The sequence below is a fragment of the Hemitrygon akajei genome, chromosome 5, assembly GCF_048418815.1.
Source record: "Hemitrygon akajei chromosome 5, sHemAka1.3, whole genome shotgun sequence".
Taxonomy (NCBI): Eukaryota; Metazoa; Chordata; class Chondrichthyes; order Myliobatiformes; family Dasyatidae; genus Hemitrygon; species Hemitrygon akajei.
In genome coordinates, this window is record NC_133128.1 from 138,543,592 (window position 1) to 138,563,726 (window position 20,135).

The 20,135-nt window shown below is 39.0% G+C and overlaps 1 protein-coding gene across 3 annotated transcripts in view; it reads left to right on the top strand.

Annotated features, from left to right (window-relative positions):
- LOC140728217 (double-stranded RNA-specific editase 1-like) overlaps nt 1-20,135 on the top strand; it is a 332,491-nt gene that overhangs the window by 255,299 nt on the left and 57,057 nt on the right. For all 3 annotated transcript variants that reach the window (XM_073046633.1, XM_073046634.1, XM_073046635.1), the window contains one exon: nt 16,298-16,412. In XM_073046633.1, coding sequence (XP_072902734.1) covers nt 16,298-16,412 — 115 coding nt within the window. The remainder of the gene's footprint in view (nt 1-16,297; nt 16,413-20,135) is intronic.

Below are 20,135 nucleotides of genomic sequence, written 5' to 3' on the forward strand. Positions count from 1 at the left end.
GCAGTTAGTATAACCCTTTACGGTCCCACGATTGGAAGATTGGAGTTCAATTCCCATGGCTGTCTGTAAGGAGTTTGCACAATCTTCCCCATGACCACAAGGATTTCCTCTGGGTACTCTGGATTCTTCCCACTTTCTAAAGACATATGGGCTAGGGCTGGTAAGTTGTGAGTATGCTGTGTTGGTGCTGGAAGCATGGAAACACTTTTGGGCTGCCCACAGCACGTCATCAGACTGTGTTGGCGCATTTCACTGTATGTTTTGATGTACATGTGAAAAAAAGCTGATCTTTAAATCTCTGTTCAACAAATGACAATTGAAGCTGCAACATTTGTTAATTTTAAATTCTGAGACTGGGCAGTCTTTTGTCATTGTTCTATTATATCATCAAATGTATTTCAGAATATTGAGAAAGGAGGAAGAAAGCAATGGGTTGGGCATTGGTCACAATTCACATTAATTGAGGGAAGAACTTTGAAGGGCTAAATGTCAATTATTTCTTTGAAGAGCATAATTTTCTTTTGATTCAAGTTCAGAGCTAATTCTTCTATTTTCATACGGCAGCCAATACTTGAAAATAACAAGAAATAAGCAGAGTTCTAAAGCTCAGTAAGAATGTTTTATGGTTGCAGCATTGCTGAGTATGGATGTTTCATGGTGTTCTGGCACAGCACCGCAATGGTGTGCAGTAGCGATCTGTCGATTAATGGTGAGTGTTGATCCGTGCTATTACTGTCAAAATCATTTATGTATGGAAAACTTTGAAAACATTACTTCCTATTGTTAGCGTGGGCTTTCAAATTTTACAAGTCTTGTACTCTGAGCAGCTTGAACAGATCTTCCAGATCTAAGCAATAAAAATTGTTTCAAAATAGGATACATTAAATTTACAGTGTATTGTTAGGAATGATTAGATAAGTCCTCCTACCACCATATAAAATTAATCATTTCAATTTTCAGCTTTAACTTAAGGTGATCTGTTGATGGTTAATAAACAAGTAAGAACCGTAGATTCTACCACTTGTCGGAATAACTTCTGGTACATTTGTATACTTGTGTCAGTGCTTGCCAGCGATGCAAATATTTCTAAATGCAGCTTCAAAAATAAGTCTTGCAGTGGGCATTCTGCTGTTGCATTGATGGTATGCTACAAAAAAACAGAAGTAATTTGACTTGTATATACAGTTGCTGTTGAAATAAGCAATGTCACCTGCATTTTTAACATTGCATCTGATCACAAAGTGTTTCACTAAGTATCCTCAAGCAAAATTTGACACCAACCACAAACGGAGAAAATAAGATGATCGGCGTAATTCAGGACCATTGAAAGAGGAAGGAATATTTGAATGAAGGGCCTTCTCTGATCAGATGTTGAAGAATCTTCACTCCAGTCTCATCTGTTTCCTGTACCTCTGTTCACACCTTTTTTCCCCCAAGATAGAACAGGAACAGAGTTCCATGATCCTTGTCTTCTACCCCACCACCATCTGATTTCATTATAACACCCTTTGCAATTAGCACCAGTTCTAATGAGATTTCACCACAAACATGTATTCCTCTTCCCTCCCTGCTCAGCATTTTGTAGGGAACACCTTCTTTATGATTCCTATGTGTGCTCTTCAATCCCTACCTACCCAGTCCCTGTGGTAGTCTTTGATGCAACCACATGAGGTGCAACATGTCCTTTTACTTCATCTCTTTTCACCACCCAGGGGCCCAATTGTTTTTTCCAGATGAAGTCACAGTTTGCTTTTTTTCATTGGGTCTGCACATTCACTTTTCACAATGTGGCTTCCTCTATAGTGGAGACACTAAAATACAGATTGAGTGTTTATGGAGCACCTGTACCTGCAGGCAGGAGGATTGTGAGCTTCAGGTTGCCTTTATGCTAATTCACCATGTCACTCTCAGTCTAACCTCTCTGTCTGTGACCAGCTCTGTTGCAATGAGACCAAGATCGACCATGGGGAACAATACCTTGTCTCCATTTGGGAATATTGCAGTGTTCTGAACTTAACATTAAATTCTGTAACAAAAGATTATATGATCTTTCTTTCTGCCTTTATCTGAACCATTTCTATGTACTCTTCTCTTTTTCCTCTCTACTGTGTATAGTCTGGCCTACTGAACATGTGCCATTATGGCTGAGCTACATGAACCACAAATTGCACCACAAGATTTTCCATCTGTCTCACATTCACTCTATTAGAGAAGTTACCTGGTTTCACCCACATTTCGCTGTTATCCTGACAACTTGTTTCTCTCTTTCTCAGATCTGATTAAAAGTCCCTCAGTTGAAATATTAACTGTTTCTCTTTCCATAGATGCTGCCCAGCCTCTACCCTATTTTTCCACAATCTTCCATTTTGTTTTCGTGTACATATCTGTCTGTCGCCCAATTCTTTACATTAACAACTCATTACATAGGCCTAGTAGCTTAAGTGTTGATAACTGTCCCCATTAAGTCATTTCAATTCATCCTATCAAGACATTCTCATTGTTTTACATTTTCTTTCACATTCCCTCCTCTTTGTGATTTTTCTTAGCATTGATTGTACAGTGACACTGGTCCACCAACAACGTCATAGACTGATGTGAAGACAGGTGAGGATGAGTCCAGGTTGTTTGTTTCTCTTGTTGGTTCTCTTGCCACCTGACTTGGACATCGGGACAGTTGGTATTTACAGAATTCCTTGTGAATGTTGGAGCAGCATATATCAGCTAGATGGGGTGCAAGGTGGAAACCTGCATCGAGGAGCACAGGAGATATATCCATTTTGGGTACCCAGAGAAATCGGCAGTAGCAGAACATTGCATTCACAGTGGCCATATGATTGACTTTGATGGCACAGAATTACTGTGCCACACCAATGGCTTTAGGACCACCTGGTGAAGGAAGCCATTGAAATAAAACTAGAGAAAAGGTATTTTAACAAAGACAAAGGTCTCATTCTTAGTAGGAACTGGATTTTGATTGTAAACAAGGTGGGACAGTAGAAACTTGATTTGATGAGGACTAATCAATCTGGAGGGATGGATGACGGGGGTACTTGTATTGATGCCCAGGTATCATCCCTGATAAATATGGCAGAGTTTGTCATCAAAATGTCAATTAAAATTGATATCTATACCCGGATGGAAGCCCGAGAAGAGTTAATTCAGGAATTACTAATATTAGGTTTTTAATATCAGGTGATTTTTTAATAGTAAGGTGACATTACAACCTAATAGCACAATTGCCAAATCCCAAAGACCTATGAAAGTTTACAGCCTACATTTCCATCATTTCTTTTAGAACCTGGAGTATAACTGGACAGGCCAAAGAGATCCATCTTTCCAAAGTTCCATATTTTTTTAACCTCTGTTTAATCCATTTCTTAATTTATTTTTGGTTCCTTCCCATAACTGCTATGTTACCAATTTCCTGTGCTGTAAGACTGAATGCTTGTTTTCTGCATCTTGACTGACCTTGTATATTACTGCATCATTTGTTTCTATTTCATTGGGTAACTTCTGTCTCAGTCACTTCATCTTCGTAGAAACATTTCTTGTTGCTATTACCTCCATTTCAAGCTATGTTACTCTTTCCCCTCAAGTTATCATTATGTTTAAATCCATTATTTAATTTCTATATTTCATCTAATCTGGACAACTACTTAGCAAATGTGTAATACACTGTGTTTTTCCTTATGCATAGTGACTATGGTTGCCTTAACTGTACAAATGGAATTGTTTTATTTCTCTGATATCTATTAGGCTTGCAACGTGACATACGCAGTTATAAATATCTCTCATTATTATGTTTGTCTAAAATCCCATCCTTCCCAAGACAGCCTTTTTAAAAAATCTTTGTTCATATTTGATATTTCTCCTCCTGCATTGTCATGGTAAGTCTTGACATACTTTGCAATCCAGTCTGTATGGCTAAGTGAAGTCATCAGTAAATAATGGAAAGGAATATTTAAGCAAAATTCAGAAATAGAGTACAGTCGGATATGGATTTACTAAGGGAAATAAGATGGCATGTGACTATCCTGTGTATGCCTGAGGCTATGTCAAAGGAAAATGAACTAGAGGTTATATTTCACAAAAGCATTAATAGTTCATGATTAGTATTACAAGATTATAGAGAAATCATATTATTATAGTAAGGACACCTAAGTAAAAATTAGAAACTCGACTACCCCATGCCCTGGTCTGGTTAAATCTTGAATGTTGTAATCTTTTTGGTCTCTTCACAAATATCTCTGAAGTTGATCAATTGCACATAATGGACTTAATATTTGTTTCCTTCTCACTCTTGCCTGCCATCCCTCCTAATTGATCTTTATTTTTTCATTAACTTTTCCATTGTTCAATGTGAGCAGCACTTGTACAGAATGTACTGATAAGTGATTGTATTTACACCCTCAATTGATCCAATTCTGAGATGGGAATTTTTTTTCCCAGTGTTAGAAACTGCCAGACTGTTGACCTACATCTTTGCTTTGACTGTCTTTGTTCTTTTAGGGACATCAGTGCCACTAATTTTCTTTCTCATTTCTTTTTCAATCTTCCTTATGTACCTCACATATACCATACTGTTATCCCCTCTACATGTGATACATTGTTTTGCAAAACTTGTTAGATTGCTATGACTGATGACTTCATATCTCAAACAGAAAACATCAAAAATAATGCAAGGACCTATAATATCTACCAGCTCTGTCATAAGAAAGCTAATAATTATCTTAAAAGTATAAAGGGATTCTACCATGAAATTTGGCAGGTTCCTTTATAAATGTCAATAATTCCTTTCCAGTTAAGGCAAGAAAATGGAGCATCAGCGGTTTTAATGCATTAGGGTTTAATTAATCAACATTAGGTGCTGGGAATCATAGACTAATATTGCATAAATGGAGACCATTAAGTTCCACATTCAGCTGCTGGTTCCTCAGTAGAACTGTTCAAATTAGTCTCTGTATTTCCTCAGACCCCTGTACAAAAAAAATAGGCTTTAATAAAACAGAGTGCCAGTAACACTCAGCAGGCCAGGGAGCATCAAATGAAAACAAAGTTAGCATTTTAAGTCAAAGACCCCTTGTCAGAATTGCGTCCCTTCTTACAGTGATTTCCCATTAAACTGCAGGACATGCTGCATCTATCTTTTTACTTCTTCTCCTTTCTCACCATCTAAGGACACAAGCAGTCTTTCCAAGTGAAGTTGCAGTTCACTTGCACTAGTGGAGAATGCAGATTCAGTGACCACTTTGTGCAGTACCTGCATTCAATCCCTGGGATCCTGGGACTTGGCACATGATTATTCATATCACTCCCATCCTGCCCTGTAGAAGCCTGCATTGTTAAAATGAAGCGCATGGAATTTTGAGGAAGGCATCTTATCTTTCATCTACATGGGAGATACTACAGAAGCTGGAAATCCAGAGCAACACAGACAAAAATTGCTGGATGAACTCAGCAGATCAGGCAGCATCCATGAAAATGAACGAACAGCCAATGCTTTAGACTGAGAGCCTTCTTCGGGACTAAAAAGGAAGGGAGAAGGTGCCAGAATAAAAAAGTGAGGGGCGGGGAAGAATGATAGCTAGAAGGTGATAGGTGAAGCCAGGTGGGTGAGAAAGATAAAGGGCTGGAGATGAAAGAATCTGATCAGAAAGAAGAGTGGACCATGGGAGAAAGGTATGGAAGAGGTGATATGCAGATGAGAAGAGGTAAGGGGCCAGAGTGGGGAATAGAAGGAAGGGAGGGAAGGGAATGTTTTTAACTAGAAGAAGTCGATATTCATGCCATCAGGTTGGATGCTTATTTGCACTAAATCGACATTAATCTCCTTTTCATTCTCCCCCAAATTACACCATTCATTAGCATACGAGTTAGTGCGGCACACACGTCTTTGGGATTTGGGAAGAAATTGGAGCCACCCAGAGGAAACCCATGGAGTTACAGGGAGAATGTGTGAACTTCACAGATACAGCATCCAAAGTCAGGATTGGACATGTTTCTCTGGCTTTGTCAGGCAATGATTTTCGCAGCAGTGGCAATTTGTTGTCCTCTTGGTCCATTTATTCTGTCTTAAATTGCACTTGTAGACCAGGTGAACGTTATAGGATGACCTTTACAGCTTCAACCCATGTCAGTTCTGCTGTATCCTTTTCTCCTCACCTTCTCCATAATTTAAAACAGACTTGTTTCCTAATTCTGACTGAGTCTTTGACCTGAAATATAACCCTGTTTCTATAATATGTTTCCAGCATTTTCCATTTTCTTAAATTTCTGATTTCTAGCATAGGTCACATTTTGAATCTCAAACATGTAGACCAGTTATGCTGATATTAGTAGAAGACATAAGCTGGAACCTTTATTAACTAAATGGCTTTAGGACATTTGGAGAATAGGATAAGATAATCATATCATTTGACATATTTGTCTGAAGATTTTGTGAAACAGAAACAAACAGAATAGATGAGAGAGCCAGTTGATGTGTACCAAGGGGGATGGTGAGGAATAGGGTTACTGTGGCTGACGAGGGAAGTCAAAGACAGCATAAAAGCAAAGGAGAGGGTATACAATATAGCCAAAAAATAGTGGGAAGTTAGAGGATTGAGAAGCTTTTAAAAACCAACAGAAGGCAACTAAAAAGCCGTATGGAGAGATATGATGAAATATGAAGGGCAATTAGCCAATAGTGTAAAAAAAGTATACCAAAAGATTTTTTCAAATATATGAAGAGAAAAAGAGAGGCAAGAGTAGATATTGGACTGCTGGAAAATGATACTAGAAAGGTAAAACTAGGGGACAAAGAAATGGTGGAGGAACTTAATAAGTATTTTCTTTCAGTCTTCACTGTGGAAAACACTAGCGGAATGCCAGAAATTTGACAGTGTCGGGGGAAGATGTGAATGTTGCTGCTATAACTAAAGAATGTCCTTGGAAGGAAGAAAGGTAGATAGGCCACTTGGGGCAGATGGAATATATCCCAGGGTTCTGAAAGTGTTAGCTGAAGGAATTATGGAGGCATTAGCAATGATCTTTCAAGAACCACTAAATTCTGAAATGGTTCCAGAGGACAGGAAAATTGCAAGTGTCTCTCCATTATTTTAAGCAAGGAAAGAAACAGAAGAAAGGAAATTATAGGCCAGTTGGCCTGACTTCAGTGTTTGGGAAGATATTGAAGACATTATTAAGGATGACGTTTTGGGGTACTTGGAGGCACACGATAAAATAGGGCAAACTCAGCGTGGTTTCCTTAAAGGAAACTCTTGCCTGACAAATTTGTTTCAATTCTTAGAGGAATAACACACAAGCTGGACAAAGGAGATTCAGTGGATGTTTTTTATTTGGATTTTCAAAAGGCTTTTGATAACGTGCGGCACATGAGGCTGCTTAACAAGATAAGAGCCCATGGTAATACAGGAAAGATTCTAGCATGGATAAAGTATTGGTTAACTGATAGGAGGCAAAGAGTGGGAATAAACGAGGCCTTTTCAGGTTGAGTGCTGGTGACTTGTGGTGTTCTACAGCAGTTGGAATTGATGGCTTTGTGGCCAAGTTTGTGGGCGATACAAAGAGAGGTGGAAGGATAAGTAATGTTGAGGAAGCAAAGAGTCTGCAGAATGACTTGGACAAGTTAAGAAAATGGGCAAATAAGTAGCAAATGGAATAAAGTGTGGACTTTTTTCTAAATGTGGAGAAAATTTAACATACAGGTGCAAAGGGACTTGGGAGTCCTTGTGCAGGACTTCGTAAAAGTTAACTTGCAGATTGAGTTGGTGGTAAGGAAGCCAAATTTAGTGTTAACATTCATTTCAAGAGAATGAGAATTCAAGAGCAAGGATGTAATGCTGAGATTTTATAAGGCATTGGTAAGATTGCACTTGGCATATTGTGAGCAGTTTTGGGCTCCTGAATCGCGTGACACTGGTAGTTTCGGTGTAGCGGAATCCCCAGTTTCGCTTCCCCCCTCCCTCGCATTCCGGCCTCCTAATATTACGTGAGCCACTCCTGACCTGTAATGGCAGTCTCAAATTAACCCTAACATTAACCCTAACACTCCCTCCCTTGGCCTCCCAGAGGCCACATCCCTTACAATCTTTTCCACGGCTGCCGGGATCAGGCAGGGAGGTGAGCGTCCCCCGGCACTCTTTGGCGTGTCCTCCCTATTTGCTTATCCTGATTTGTCCGACCTAGGGTCACAAAATATGGGTAGGGGTTCCCTAAACATCCGCAATTTTTACAAGTAGCATGCAACATTTCAGAAAACTTATTCAAGAACAAATTCACAATCCCCCCCTTGCCATGGTCCATTTCAGTCCGTGTCCTCCCATAGCACGTCCGCTTTCCGGGAGGGCCGTGTCCTCCCCTTCCACCGGGAACAAGGGTGCCTGGTACGCCGGTGGAGGTCCATCCTTTCCGGTCAAGGCTCGATCTATAGTCCCGCAACAACAACCACACGTAATAAAGATAGCAATTGAAATAGACAGTCCTAGAGCCGACTGTCCCAGGAACGCTCCCCACTTACCAAAGGTCTTATTCAGCCAGTAGAAAATGATGCCAGTTATTGTCCCCCTCCCTTCTTACCTTTTAATGCCCTGTTGGAGACCTCGGTGACAGGGTATGGACCATGCCACCGTTTTCCGTTCCAGGTGAGCTTCCCCGGGCCTCGGAGGAACACTTCCACTCCTACCTTGATTGTGTCAGACCCCTGCGGCTGCTCACTGTTAGATTATTGAACTCGCACAGTTATCAATTTTACCATATTTCTAAAAACTCTCACATACTCTGTTACTCAACACACAAATGTCTGAGTTTTGGTAACTCGAAATTGAAGTGCTCCATGGCTCCCTAGTACACAGAGAGGATCAAATGTGGGACGGTCGCCTTTCAAAACCTGATGTTCGCGTGGGAGATTTCTCCTCTTAACAACCAGTCTAAGGTAGGCGCCGTCAGTATCCCTGTGTACTACGGTGTACCGCGACACTTTTCTCTGCTCCTCACTCCTGAGACTTTTATGCCCATCGTGGGCGGCGGGTACCCTCACTCAGAAGACTTTTCCACGGGCGGAGGATCTTCCTAAAAACAGATAAGAGTTAGTACTTACCAGTCACGATTCTGCACCGGGAATGATCTCTCCCAGGGTAATTTGGGGTTGGTGAGGATCCGTCAGCAGACAAGATCTAACTCAGTGATTTAACTATCTAGTGGAAGTCTTCGATATAACAGGCACTTCCTGACCTTAGTCGAGCTTGCAGCCGCAAGTTGTCTGCTGTCGGACCCGCCAGCCTGTGTTGTCTCTCCCTCCCCACGTCGGGGTCACCAAATGTTGGGCTTGAAATTCTGCCCTGTGTTCGTTTAGGAAGAGAGACAACCAACACCGGAATATTACAAAACTTGGGTTTATTGCAGAATTCGTAACTGGCACAGCGAATCGACGGAGTCGCTGGAGAAGGCGCGTTCCAACTTCCCCTTACAATCTGCTCTTATTTATATCCCTTTTCCCCCCAGCACAGCCCCCCGCTACATATTAGGTAATATCGGGCACTTGTGTCCATCTTATTGGCCCGATGCCATACATTCACAAGTTACCTGTTTCTTTTGTTTACTGAATCGCGTGACACTGGTAGTTTCGGTGTAGCGGAATTCCCAGTTTCGCTTCCCCCCTCCCTCGCATTCCGGCCTCCTAATATTACGTGAGCCACTCCTGACCTGTAATGGCAGTCTCGAATTAACCCTAACATTAACCCTAACAAGGCCAAGTCATTGAGAATATGTAAAGCAGAGGTTGATAGATTCTTGATTTTCAGGCTATCATAGTCTATGAGGAGAAGGCAAGAGAATGGGGTTGAGAGGGATAATAAATCAGCCATGATGGAATGGTGGAGCAGACTCAATGGGCCAAATGACCTAATTCTGCCTGTGGAGAGCAGACCTCCTGAGGATATGTCAAGATGAAGTTAATGGGCAAAAGTTTGGTAGATGGAATGTAATCTGGGAAGTTGAGGTCACCGGTTTGATGGGGGGAAAGAAAAACATGAAGTATTCTTGAATAACAAGAATTTGAAAGGGGCCTGGGGACCTTTGTACGTAAATCCCTGGAAAATAACATGTTTGATGCAGCAAGCAATCAGGAAGGCAAACTATGTTAGCTGCAGGAGGTTAAACTTATCTTTGAAGAAGTGCAGCAAAGGTTCATCAGGTTAATTCCTGGGGTGGCGGATTGTGATTTGAGAAGAAATTAAGCAGACTGGGCCACACTCTCCTGAGTTTGGTATTGATAATACAAAATACTATAAATTCAGTTCATTGGTTCATTGGCAAGACCAACGCCGGGAGAGCTGTGTGGCTTCCATTGTTGCGTGGACCAAGCCCTCATGCCATGGTAACATTTCTTATAGCCAGCCAGGATAGGAGGTACCATAGGCAGTTTGAGAGAAAATAGAGGTGTGGCAGGCATGCTGGTTTGGAGGCTGGCTGTCCTGTCGGTGCTTCTCTCCATGTTTGTTCCCTGGAAGATGAGCTGGATTGCCTTCATCTGCAGCTAACCAAGTTTGAGATGAGGAACTGCTGTGCGGTTGTTCTTGAAGAAATGTTGCTGCAGGACAACATCCCATGAACATTCAGTCTCCAGACGATGCCATTCAGGGACTTGTGCTAATATCATTTTGTCACTTGATGTGCTACCTTAACTATATGTGCTGTGTGTTTGGTGTGACTGTATGCACTGTGTTTTGCACCTTGGCCATGGCGGAACACTGTTTCATTCAGCTGTATACCTCTGTGTGGTTGAATGACATTTAAACTTGAACTTGATCTCGAGTTTAGGAGAATGAAAAGTGAGCTTGGTATAATGTATAAAATTCTTACAGGGCTTGATAGTTAATGTGGAAATGTTGCTATTTTTTGGCATGGGTGTGTAGAATTAGTGACAGTTTCAAAAATAAAGTGTTGGCTATTCAGGACACAGACAATAAGGAATAGCTGGGGTAGTGAATCTTTGGAATTCTCAACCCAAGAGAACTAATAGGCTCAGGCACCAAATATATTCAAGAGCATGATAGCACTTTAGATTTTAAAGGAATCAAAGTTTGTGGGGTTAGTGCAAGAACATGCCTTAGAGGTAAATGTCAGCTAAAATGTTATTGATGGCAGAGCGAGCATGAAGGGCAGAAAGGTCTCCTGTTTCTGTTTTATTTTAATATTCTTAATAGTTATGAGTGTATTGTAGGTTAGGATGTTTAGTAATTCTTTCCTAATAAAAACAGAATGTTAGAAATGCTAATTAGGTTAGCAGCATCCCACAGGTATGTATTTCCTGCATTTTCTGTTTTTATTTCAGATTCCAACATCTACATTACTGTGCTTTGGTCAAGTGTTACTTTGCTGACCAAGATCACAATAAACCAGTGGCAGCTTGTTTGTCACATCCCCTTTTCTCATCATTTAAAAAACGTATTTCAAAGGATCACAAAATACAATTAAGCATTGAAATGCACACCCCTTTCTCAAATAATTTTTACTGATACTCTAAAAATGCACGGTTTAATATTATTTTTGGCAGTGGTGCCAGCATACTGCTAATATCACACCATCAGTTGCACATTAGCCCAGTAAATAACATGAAAATAAAGTTAATTACTGTTAACCAGGTCAAAATTTGGGTGTTTGATCATTTGAATATAAGTAGATTCGGTTAATTCACAGTGTAAATCAGAGTATAGTTCTAAACAGAATGCAGTATCTATAGATTTCAAAGGGCAGTAATTTAGTGAGCAAGGGAAATTGCTGAAATGGAGAGAGATGGTGTTTGGCATTAAATATATAAGATCAGATGAAGAAAAAAATTATAAATCAGTAAAAAGGCCTAGAGTGTAAATGTAATACAGACACTAATATTGTTCAGAATGCACAGGAATAAGAGTTAAGGGTAGGATACAAAAATCTGGAAAGAGATATGAACAAGTTAAATAAATTTTTACAGTGTTGGTAGATGGACTATTATTTGAGGTACCCATTTAGATAAAAGCACTATCGTATAAATTGCATCTGATTATTATGCCTTGACAATTCTCAGTATCTTTGTAGAAGAGGTGTACAGGTCACATGCAGTGTAATCAGCAAGAAAAATGGAATAAGGGCCCTTAACATAAGCTGGTTGGAATGGAAGGATGAGGAAAACTTGTAGAAACTCCACACAGTTTTGGCCACCTCATTTAAGGATGGATGTATTTGCCTTAGAGGTTCCCCAGATTGATTTTTAGGATATGGAGGCAAAACTCAGTCCTACGGGCTCAATATTTTTTTTGCAGTTTAGGATAATGAGTGGTGAAAATGATTGAAATTTACAAGATATTCAGGAGGCTTGACAGAGCTGTGATCTTTGGAATTTTCTGCCCAAAAGGACTGTGGTTGTGGAATATTAAGTTAGATGGACATGGACAATGGGAGAAATCAAGGGTTAAATGGAACAGGCAGTAAAGTGTAGTTGAGCTAAAATCTTCGATTAGCAATTGTCATTCTAGGATAGAGTGGACTTTTGGGGCTGCACGGCTCCTGCACTTTGTATTTGAATTCACTTTCTTCCATTTGTAGGATCAAAGTTCAAAGTAAATTTTATTATCAAAGTACATATATATCACCATATTCTGTACAACCCTGAGATTTATTTTCTTGTGGGCATATTCAGAAAATTTATAGAATGGTAACTATAACAGATGAAACATAAATCAGAGTGCAGAAGACAAGAAACTATGCAAGTGCAATATAAATAAATAGCAACAAATAATGAGAACATAAGATAAAGAGTTTTTGAACATGAGATCAATAGTTGTGGGAACATTTCAATGATGGGGTATGTAAAGTTGAGTGTAGTTATTCACTTTTATCCTTATATTCAAGAGCCGGATGGTTGAGGGGTAGTAACTGTTCTTAAACCTAGTGGTGCAAGTCCTGAGGCACATGCCTTCTACCTGATGGCAGCAACGAGAAGAAAGGATGGCCTAGGTGGTGGGGATCTCTGATGATGGATGCTGCTTTCCTACAACAGCATTTCATGTAGATTTGCTCAATGGTATACTGGGCAAAATCCACCTTTTTTGTGGAATTTTCCATTCAGAGGCATTGGTGTTTCCATATCAGACTGTGATGCAGCCAGTCAATAAATATGCTGTCTACCACATATCTATAAAAGTTTGTCAAAGTTTTAGATGTCAAACCAAATCTCCTCAAGCTCCTAAGGAAGTCGAGATGCTGCCATGCTTTCCTCCAATTGCACTTGCTGGGTCCAGGACAGGTCCTCTAAAATAGTGACACCCAGTGAATTTAAAGTTACTAGCCCTCTCCATCTCTGATCCTCCGTTGAGGACTGGCTCATTGACCCCTGGTTTCCCTTTCCTGAAATCTATAATTAGTTCTTTGGTCTTGTTGACATCGAGTGAGGAGTTATTGTAATGTTCTCAGCCAAATTTTCAATCTTGCTCCTATATGCTGATTCTCCCTTGCATAAATTTACCGTATTTAATGTGTAAGGGATGTAATTTTGGCAAAAATCAGACTCTCCTTTCAGCACAGACATTGTAGAGTTTATAAATTTTTCTAGAATTTGTTATAATTATAAACAAGAGTGGCATTACAAATTTAACAAATTTCATGTCATATGCTAGTGATAGTAAACCAGATTCTGAATTAATTACAAAAATTATGATACATTCTGTGTTACAATATTTATATTCTAGCTACAATATTTATGAATGTTGTGGCAGTAGAAATGCACACTAAATGCACGTCAAAGCATTTTATTTGGATCACCTAATTCCTTTAATCAAGAGAAATCTTTCACCACAAGGAAATGATTTGATGTGAACAGCAGCTGGTTAATTGTCTAATTAATTCTAGGTTATCAAATATTTATTTAATTTACCATGAAATGTGTGCCTGGTTCATCTTCAGTTATTTGGAGTCTAAAATGATTAAATTCATGGCTTGATTTTATTGCAACAGTTTTATTACTTTCCACACATTATGCAATTAGTGCACACCTGCCTTATCTCCAACTGTAGTGGATTATCAAATTTGACTGGTTTTCTAACTCCAAGTGGTAGCTGCAGTTTGCAGCTTTTGTTTTAATAATGACTCACAGTTCACGCTGTAAAATTTAGGCAACTGACGATTGTAAAATATATTTGCACCACTGCTATAATATTGTGGGCGCATGCATATTATGTGCTGTGCTGTGTAACTGAAAATAAGTTTCCATTTAAGGTTGGGTTGAACCAGTTATTCACTAATCCTCACTTTTATGTCAATTGTAAGGAAAAAGCCTGTTGGCTGAAAGAATTTCTTCTATCCCACACTCCTTAATCAGATAATCAGATTTTCATATTCTCACACATTTGCTTTCCAACATGTACACACTGAGGTATAAACTTGTAAATTCTTCAGGAATGTCAAGTGCCATTCAAAAATTATAAAGTGTTTACCTTATTAAAACATCAGGGTAATTGCCAGTAAAGAGACTACGCATCCTTAGGTGAAGCAGCGATATATAAGAGAAGTTCAAGTACACTGGAACTGCATTGAGCACTAATTTGCAAAGTGCTAATTTGTAAGAATATCCAGTCTGAACAATCATGGGATGTAAAGCCCAATGCTTTGAAAAAAGACATCTGCTCATTCTGAGCTTACTGGTAATTGCTGGCTGTTGAGCTCACTACTATATAGAAATATCTGGGCTGAGGAAAGTTGTGCAGTGAAACAAAGAGAAGGTAGGCAGTATTTCTGTCAAATCCAATGAATGAGGAAAAAAGGTGTTGGGATCTGTCAGTAAAAACCACTGCGAAGACCCTAGCAATGACCTACTCTCATTGTGTTATCCAAGGTGTAGACTTGACCCCATATCTCATCACTGAGTGGCCAAAAAACAGTAGTCCTTGCAGGCAGCCTCTCCATATCAATGAACGGAATAATTCAATGCAGTGGGAATGACAGTGACAGTGTAAGCCAGAGTTCATAGATTCCAGTGTTTAATTGAAGGACTTTTTCAGTTGACAACAGAGATTGAGGTGGTTGTGAGGTAATGCTGGGTAATAGCATGTGGCAGTGCAAGGGGACAATAGTTAGAGGTGATGTTCATGTGTAAACATAGTGAACTGGCATTAGATCTTCTAGACAAGATGCATGAGAAAATGATGCAGAGAGCTTGCAGAGAAATTAGAATCTGATATAAATTCAGGGCCAGAGTAAGGATAAACCTTGTGAAAACTTAATTTTAAAAGAAAAGATGGAAATGGCAGATACAGTTGTGCAATTGTTGCTAACCTTGATGACATGAGTTCTTCCTGTCTGGTGTCTGAGATGAGGAAGGGTTTAAGAAAACAACACCGACATGAAGAATCGAGGACCTGTCGTATACTTCATTGGGAACATACAGGAAAAATTACGTTAATCTGGTGTAACAAGCAAAGAAAAGTAATGATTTTTGTAGAATATGAACACAAAGAAAAACTAAAGTTCACAGTAATACATGGTTAAAACTCAGTCTATCATGGAAAACATGAAGCAGATATTTGGTGCTCCATAAAATCTGTAAGCATGCTTTCCATTTTTGTTATAATATTCATTGGGGAGTGCTGCCATTGCAGGAGAATGAACTCTTCCCATTAATTGCCAGCATGCCTGGGCCGGTAACAGCTCAGTCAGATGCATAGAAAAGCCCTCAGAATTCTACTTAGCATTTCCCCTCATAAACACCAAACATCCCCAAATGCTTCCAGTTTCTTACACCATGCTGTGATCCTGCTAAATGAGATGGCCAGTTAGTGCTAAATTTGTTTGATTTTGTGGTGTCAAACCATATCATTGAGCAATTGCATTACGATGGTTCAGATGTATTTTTCTTTGGAGCCAGCAATCAATAGAGAATATTTCTCTCATTATTCTGGGCTGAAAATAAAAACGATCCAAGTGGTGAAATGCTAGTTACCTCGCATGTGTATCTTGTGACTGAATACAGAGGTGAGATTTATAAACAGAACTGACGAAGCATATTGTTGATCTGAAAAAGCAAGCAGAATATAGGTATGTGATTGCCAAATCATATTTTATGGTAATTGCAAAAGATATTTGACCATTTTCGAAGAATTCTGTGTTTGACACGTCAATGCTATTCAATTTTTAAATGTATCCTTAGTTTGGTAATTCGTATGTAGTTCTGAGTAAATTAAACAGTACACCGAGAGAAAATGTGGTTGGGAACAATGTATTGTAATGATTTGACCTAAATGTCTGACCTCATTGCTCTGATCAGGTGCTGGCAGATGCTGTGGCTCGATTAGTGGTGGATAAATTCAGTGAACTGACTGACAACTTCACTTCACCTCATGCAAGGAGGAAAGTTCTTGCTGGTGTTGTCATGACTACAGGTATTTTACAATTTGTTTCACTTATGCACTTTTATGCTGGTTTCTTTGGAGCAAAGCAGATTCCATAAATAAATATTTACAATCTGTTGAATTTTTTTAATTAAAGTTTATGATAATAGATTGATGAAATTATAGACTCATCAATCACATGGAACAATTAGTGTGATGATAATATGTAAGAAAGATAAGAACAGAGACTTCTGCTATTAGTAAAATATTATCAATAGATAGTCGTATGTAGAACATGAATGCTGACATAGACCATTTGACTTAAATTTGCTGTTTCAGTGCTGTAAAGTTCTCTGTTCTCCCTGAAACCTCAGACTACTGGAGCTGTTCTGCAGATTACTAACTACTTGGAAGGATAATGAGGAACAAATAAATTTACAGAGAATTTGTAAATATATACAAATATAGAAGAGCAGTAGTAATTGGGGGCTTTATCTAAATATAAACTGAGTTAACTAATATAAATATAACTGTAATATAAAATTTTGTTGGGGAGATGTATCTATTTCAACATTTGGGAGAACTTTCATGGCAGCCTCTGATGCAACAAGAAAGGTGACATTGCCAAATTTGTTTCTAAAACTAAGACACGTCCTGTGGAACAAATACAAGGAAGGAACCTGGATGAACAAATACATCTAGGAAACAGTAATCATTAATATCGTGAGGCTTAAAACAGTTCTAATAAAAGGGATCAACTGTCTTTGAGTAAAAATTGTTGGTTAAAGATAGACCGGTTTCAATGGGAAGTGCACAGATTTGGCCCAGATAAACTGGAATCAAAGCTTGGCAGGCAAAAATGTAAGTGAATAGTGGGAAGGCTTTAAAGTGAGATTTTTCTGCTACAGAGACATTCTGAAGAGAGAAGAAAACTGAAACCAGTGGTTCATGCATGATCAGGTAGTCAGGAAAAAGAAACAGAAAAAAGGTTACTCTTTCCCTTCTTGACTTCCAAATGCCGCTGATTTTAATTTGTTGGTCTAGAGTGGAATTTGTTTTGTGTTCATTGTGGTTCATGTTTCTGTTGCAAAGGGAAGGATTATCTGAAAAATTTTTTAAATAATAAAAGGTGATTTAGGAGTTTACAAGACTGGCCTTACAGTTATGTGGTGCAGCTATTACAATCAGATATAAATTTTCTAACCAAATATATATGTGTGTTTCAATAATTTTCATTTGAAACCAGCTGCTTGTATTTTTTAAAAATTGAGGTTTCCACCTCATCCACTTCTTGTCCCTACTGTCCCTGCTGCCACTGTTATTCCCCTCACCCCCAGCCTCTCATGTTCATGGGCACCTTGCATATTCTGTACTGTTGCTCTCTCCTCTCCTGCCTATTTTATTCTTAATTCCAATGGAATATAAAAGCAAAGAAATCACGATGAGTCCTTGAAGAAGTCCATTTGGCCAAACTGGAGAATTGTGTCCAATCAATGAACTTGATGGTCTGAATGACCACTTTCCTTGTGTAATCTTTCTGTGAATAAATATTTAAATTTAATTTGACTGACTTGCTGTGAATTGTATTAACATTCGTGGTTTTCTATACTTGCCCTCTAAGCATACAAACTTCACCTCAGCTTTATAGTTGACTTGATTTTAAGTAGTGTAAGAATTCCCTCATTTCTAAATAGTGCAAAGAGAGCTATCGAACAAAACGTTTATCCTACAAAAACAGACATCCATGTAGCTCTTATGCAATGGGCACCAGAGGCTATTTGCTTCAAAGGAAAAGTTTTGATTTGTAAATGTCTTATCAATCACCCTTTAATGAGAAGAATTTTATGTAACATAAAATATTTAAGTAAATTAACATGAAAAATGATACTTTATCTCACCTAAACAGATTTATAAGCTGCATAAAAAATAGGAAACTGATGATTTACCGATTCTTGTCATGTGCGAAACACACCTTAACTTCCTTGCTGTGAAGGAAGGAGAGAAACTCTTTGTAAGAGCTATTTGGTCTGGTCACTGTACTTTAATCATAGACCTGCAATTTTCTTTTCTTTTCAAGTATTTATCCAATTTGCTTTTAGAAATTATTATTGAGCCTACTTCAGACATCCTTTCAAGTAGTGCATTCTAGAAAATAAAAGTTCCCTGTGTGAATTCTTCCTCCCTTGTATTGTCTGATGTTCTCCCAATTATTCTAAATTTTGATTAGCAACCAAGAGTTTGGTTACCAACTCTATTGCCACCAGAAGCAACTCATTTTGTTCCAGAAAAATCTTTGATGTTTTTGAACATCTCTATCAAATCTCCCTTTAATCTTCTCAGCTTCAATGAGAACAAGACCAAACTTTTCTCCTCTCCACACATTTGAAATCCCCCATTCTAGTTAACATCCTCTTGAAGACTTGAGAGTTTTCCAAAAGTGCAGTGCCTCATTATAGCTCAGGTACTTTGTAACATTGTTGGAGTGTTTATATTACTGACATGATACAGAGATGTTTTTAGTTTAATTTTGTTCATCAAAAGATACCAACACAATGTCATGTGTGGAAAATTTGTATGTTTAGAAATGTATTATGGAATAAGTGAGACAAACTAGCACTAACTTGGGATTCCAACCCTACTCTGTGTACTGTTTGGGAGAGTGTGATTTAGTTTGGTCTGGTCTGTAGTGCTCTTTTGTTCTGTTATACATTTTGGATGCAGCTGCTTATATAACTAGTGTTTGGTCGCTTTGCGGTGGCTACAAAGGGATTTTTTTCCAGCCTATCCCTTGTTTTGGGTGGCCAGTTGTTTTCACCTTTGCATAAGCAGTTTGCATAAGTGCTAGCAATAATAGAGAAGCTTAGCATGCTTTCAACGGAAAAGCAAGCAGAGTGGTGAAGTTGCTGTCGTCCTAACAAGGCGGGATCAATAATCACTTCGCAGTATAGTTGACCAATGGAGAAAACAAATCAATTAGGGAACGCAAATCTAGAAATTGCAGAGAAGGTCCAAGCACACATTCGGTGTTAGGTGCTATCGGGAACAAAGTAGAAAAAGTAATATAAATAGCAGTTTATTTTTAAGAATATAAGTAAATAAATCACTTAATAGTTCTTCAGTAGTTCTTCATCCCTAAAAGTATAATAATGTCAAATTTACAGAAACTTGTTCCCCTAGAGAGTTCATATGAGAGAAATGTCAGCTAATCCAGCACTTCCGGAACGAGGAGGATATAGCTGACCTGCAATGTTTCAATAGGTACATTTAATGTCAGAGAAATGTATACAATATAAGTCCTGAAATTCTTTTTCTTCGCAAACATCCACAAAAACAGAGGAGTGCTCCAAAAAATGAATGACAGTTAAATGTTAGAACCCCAAAGCCCCTTCCATGCATAAGCAGTAGCAAAGCAACAGCCCTCCCTTCCCCACCAGCAAAAATGCATCGGCACCCCCCCACCGAGCACTCAAGTGTGGTGCAAAACATCAGTAGAGATACAGACTTGCAGTGCCCCAAAGACTACTCGTCACCCGGTATTCGACATACCAGGCTCTCTCTCTCTCCCTACTAAGGGAAAAAGAGGTGTCCCCATTTCACAGTGAGAGGGGAGACATAACGAGACAACTTGCTGGTTTATGGTGTTAAAAGTCTGTTGTGTAGTTTTTTCCAAACTCTGTGCCCAAAGAACTCCGGTCCCTGGGCACTCAGCCAGCAACCAGCTCACTGCTTTTGATCATCTTTGTACTCCTACAACTCATCAGGTGTCAGCACCGA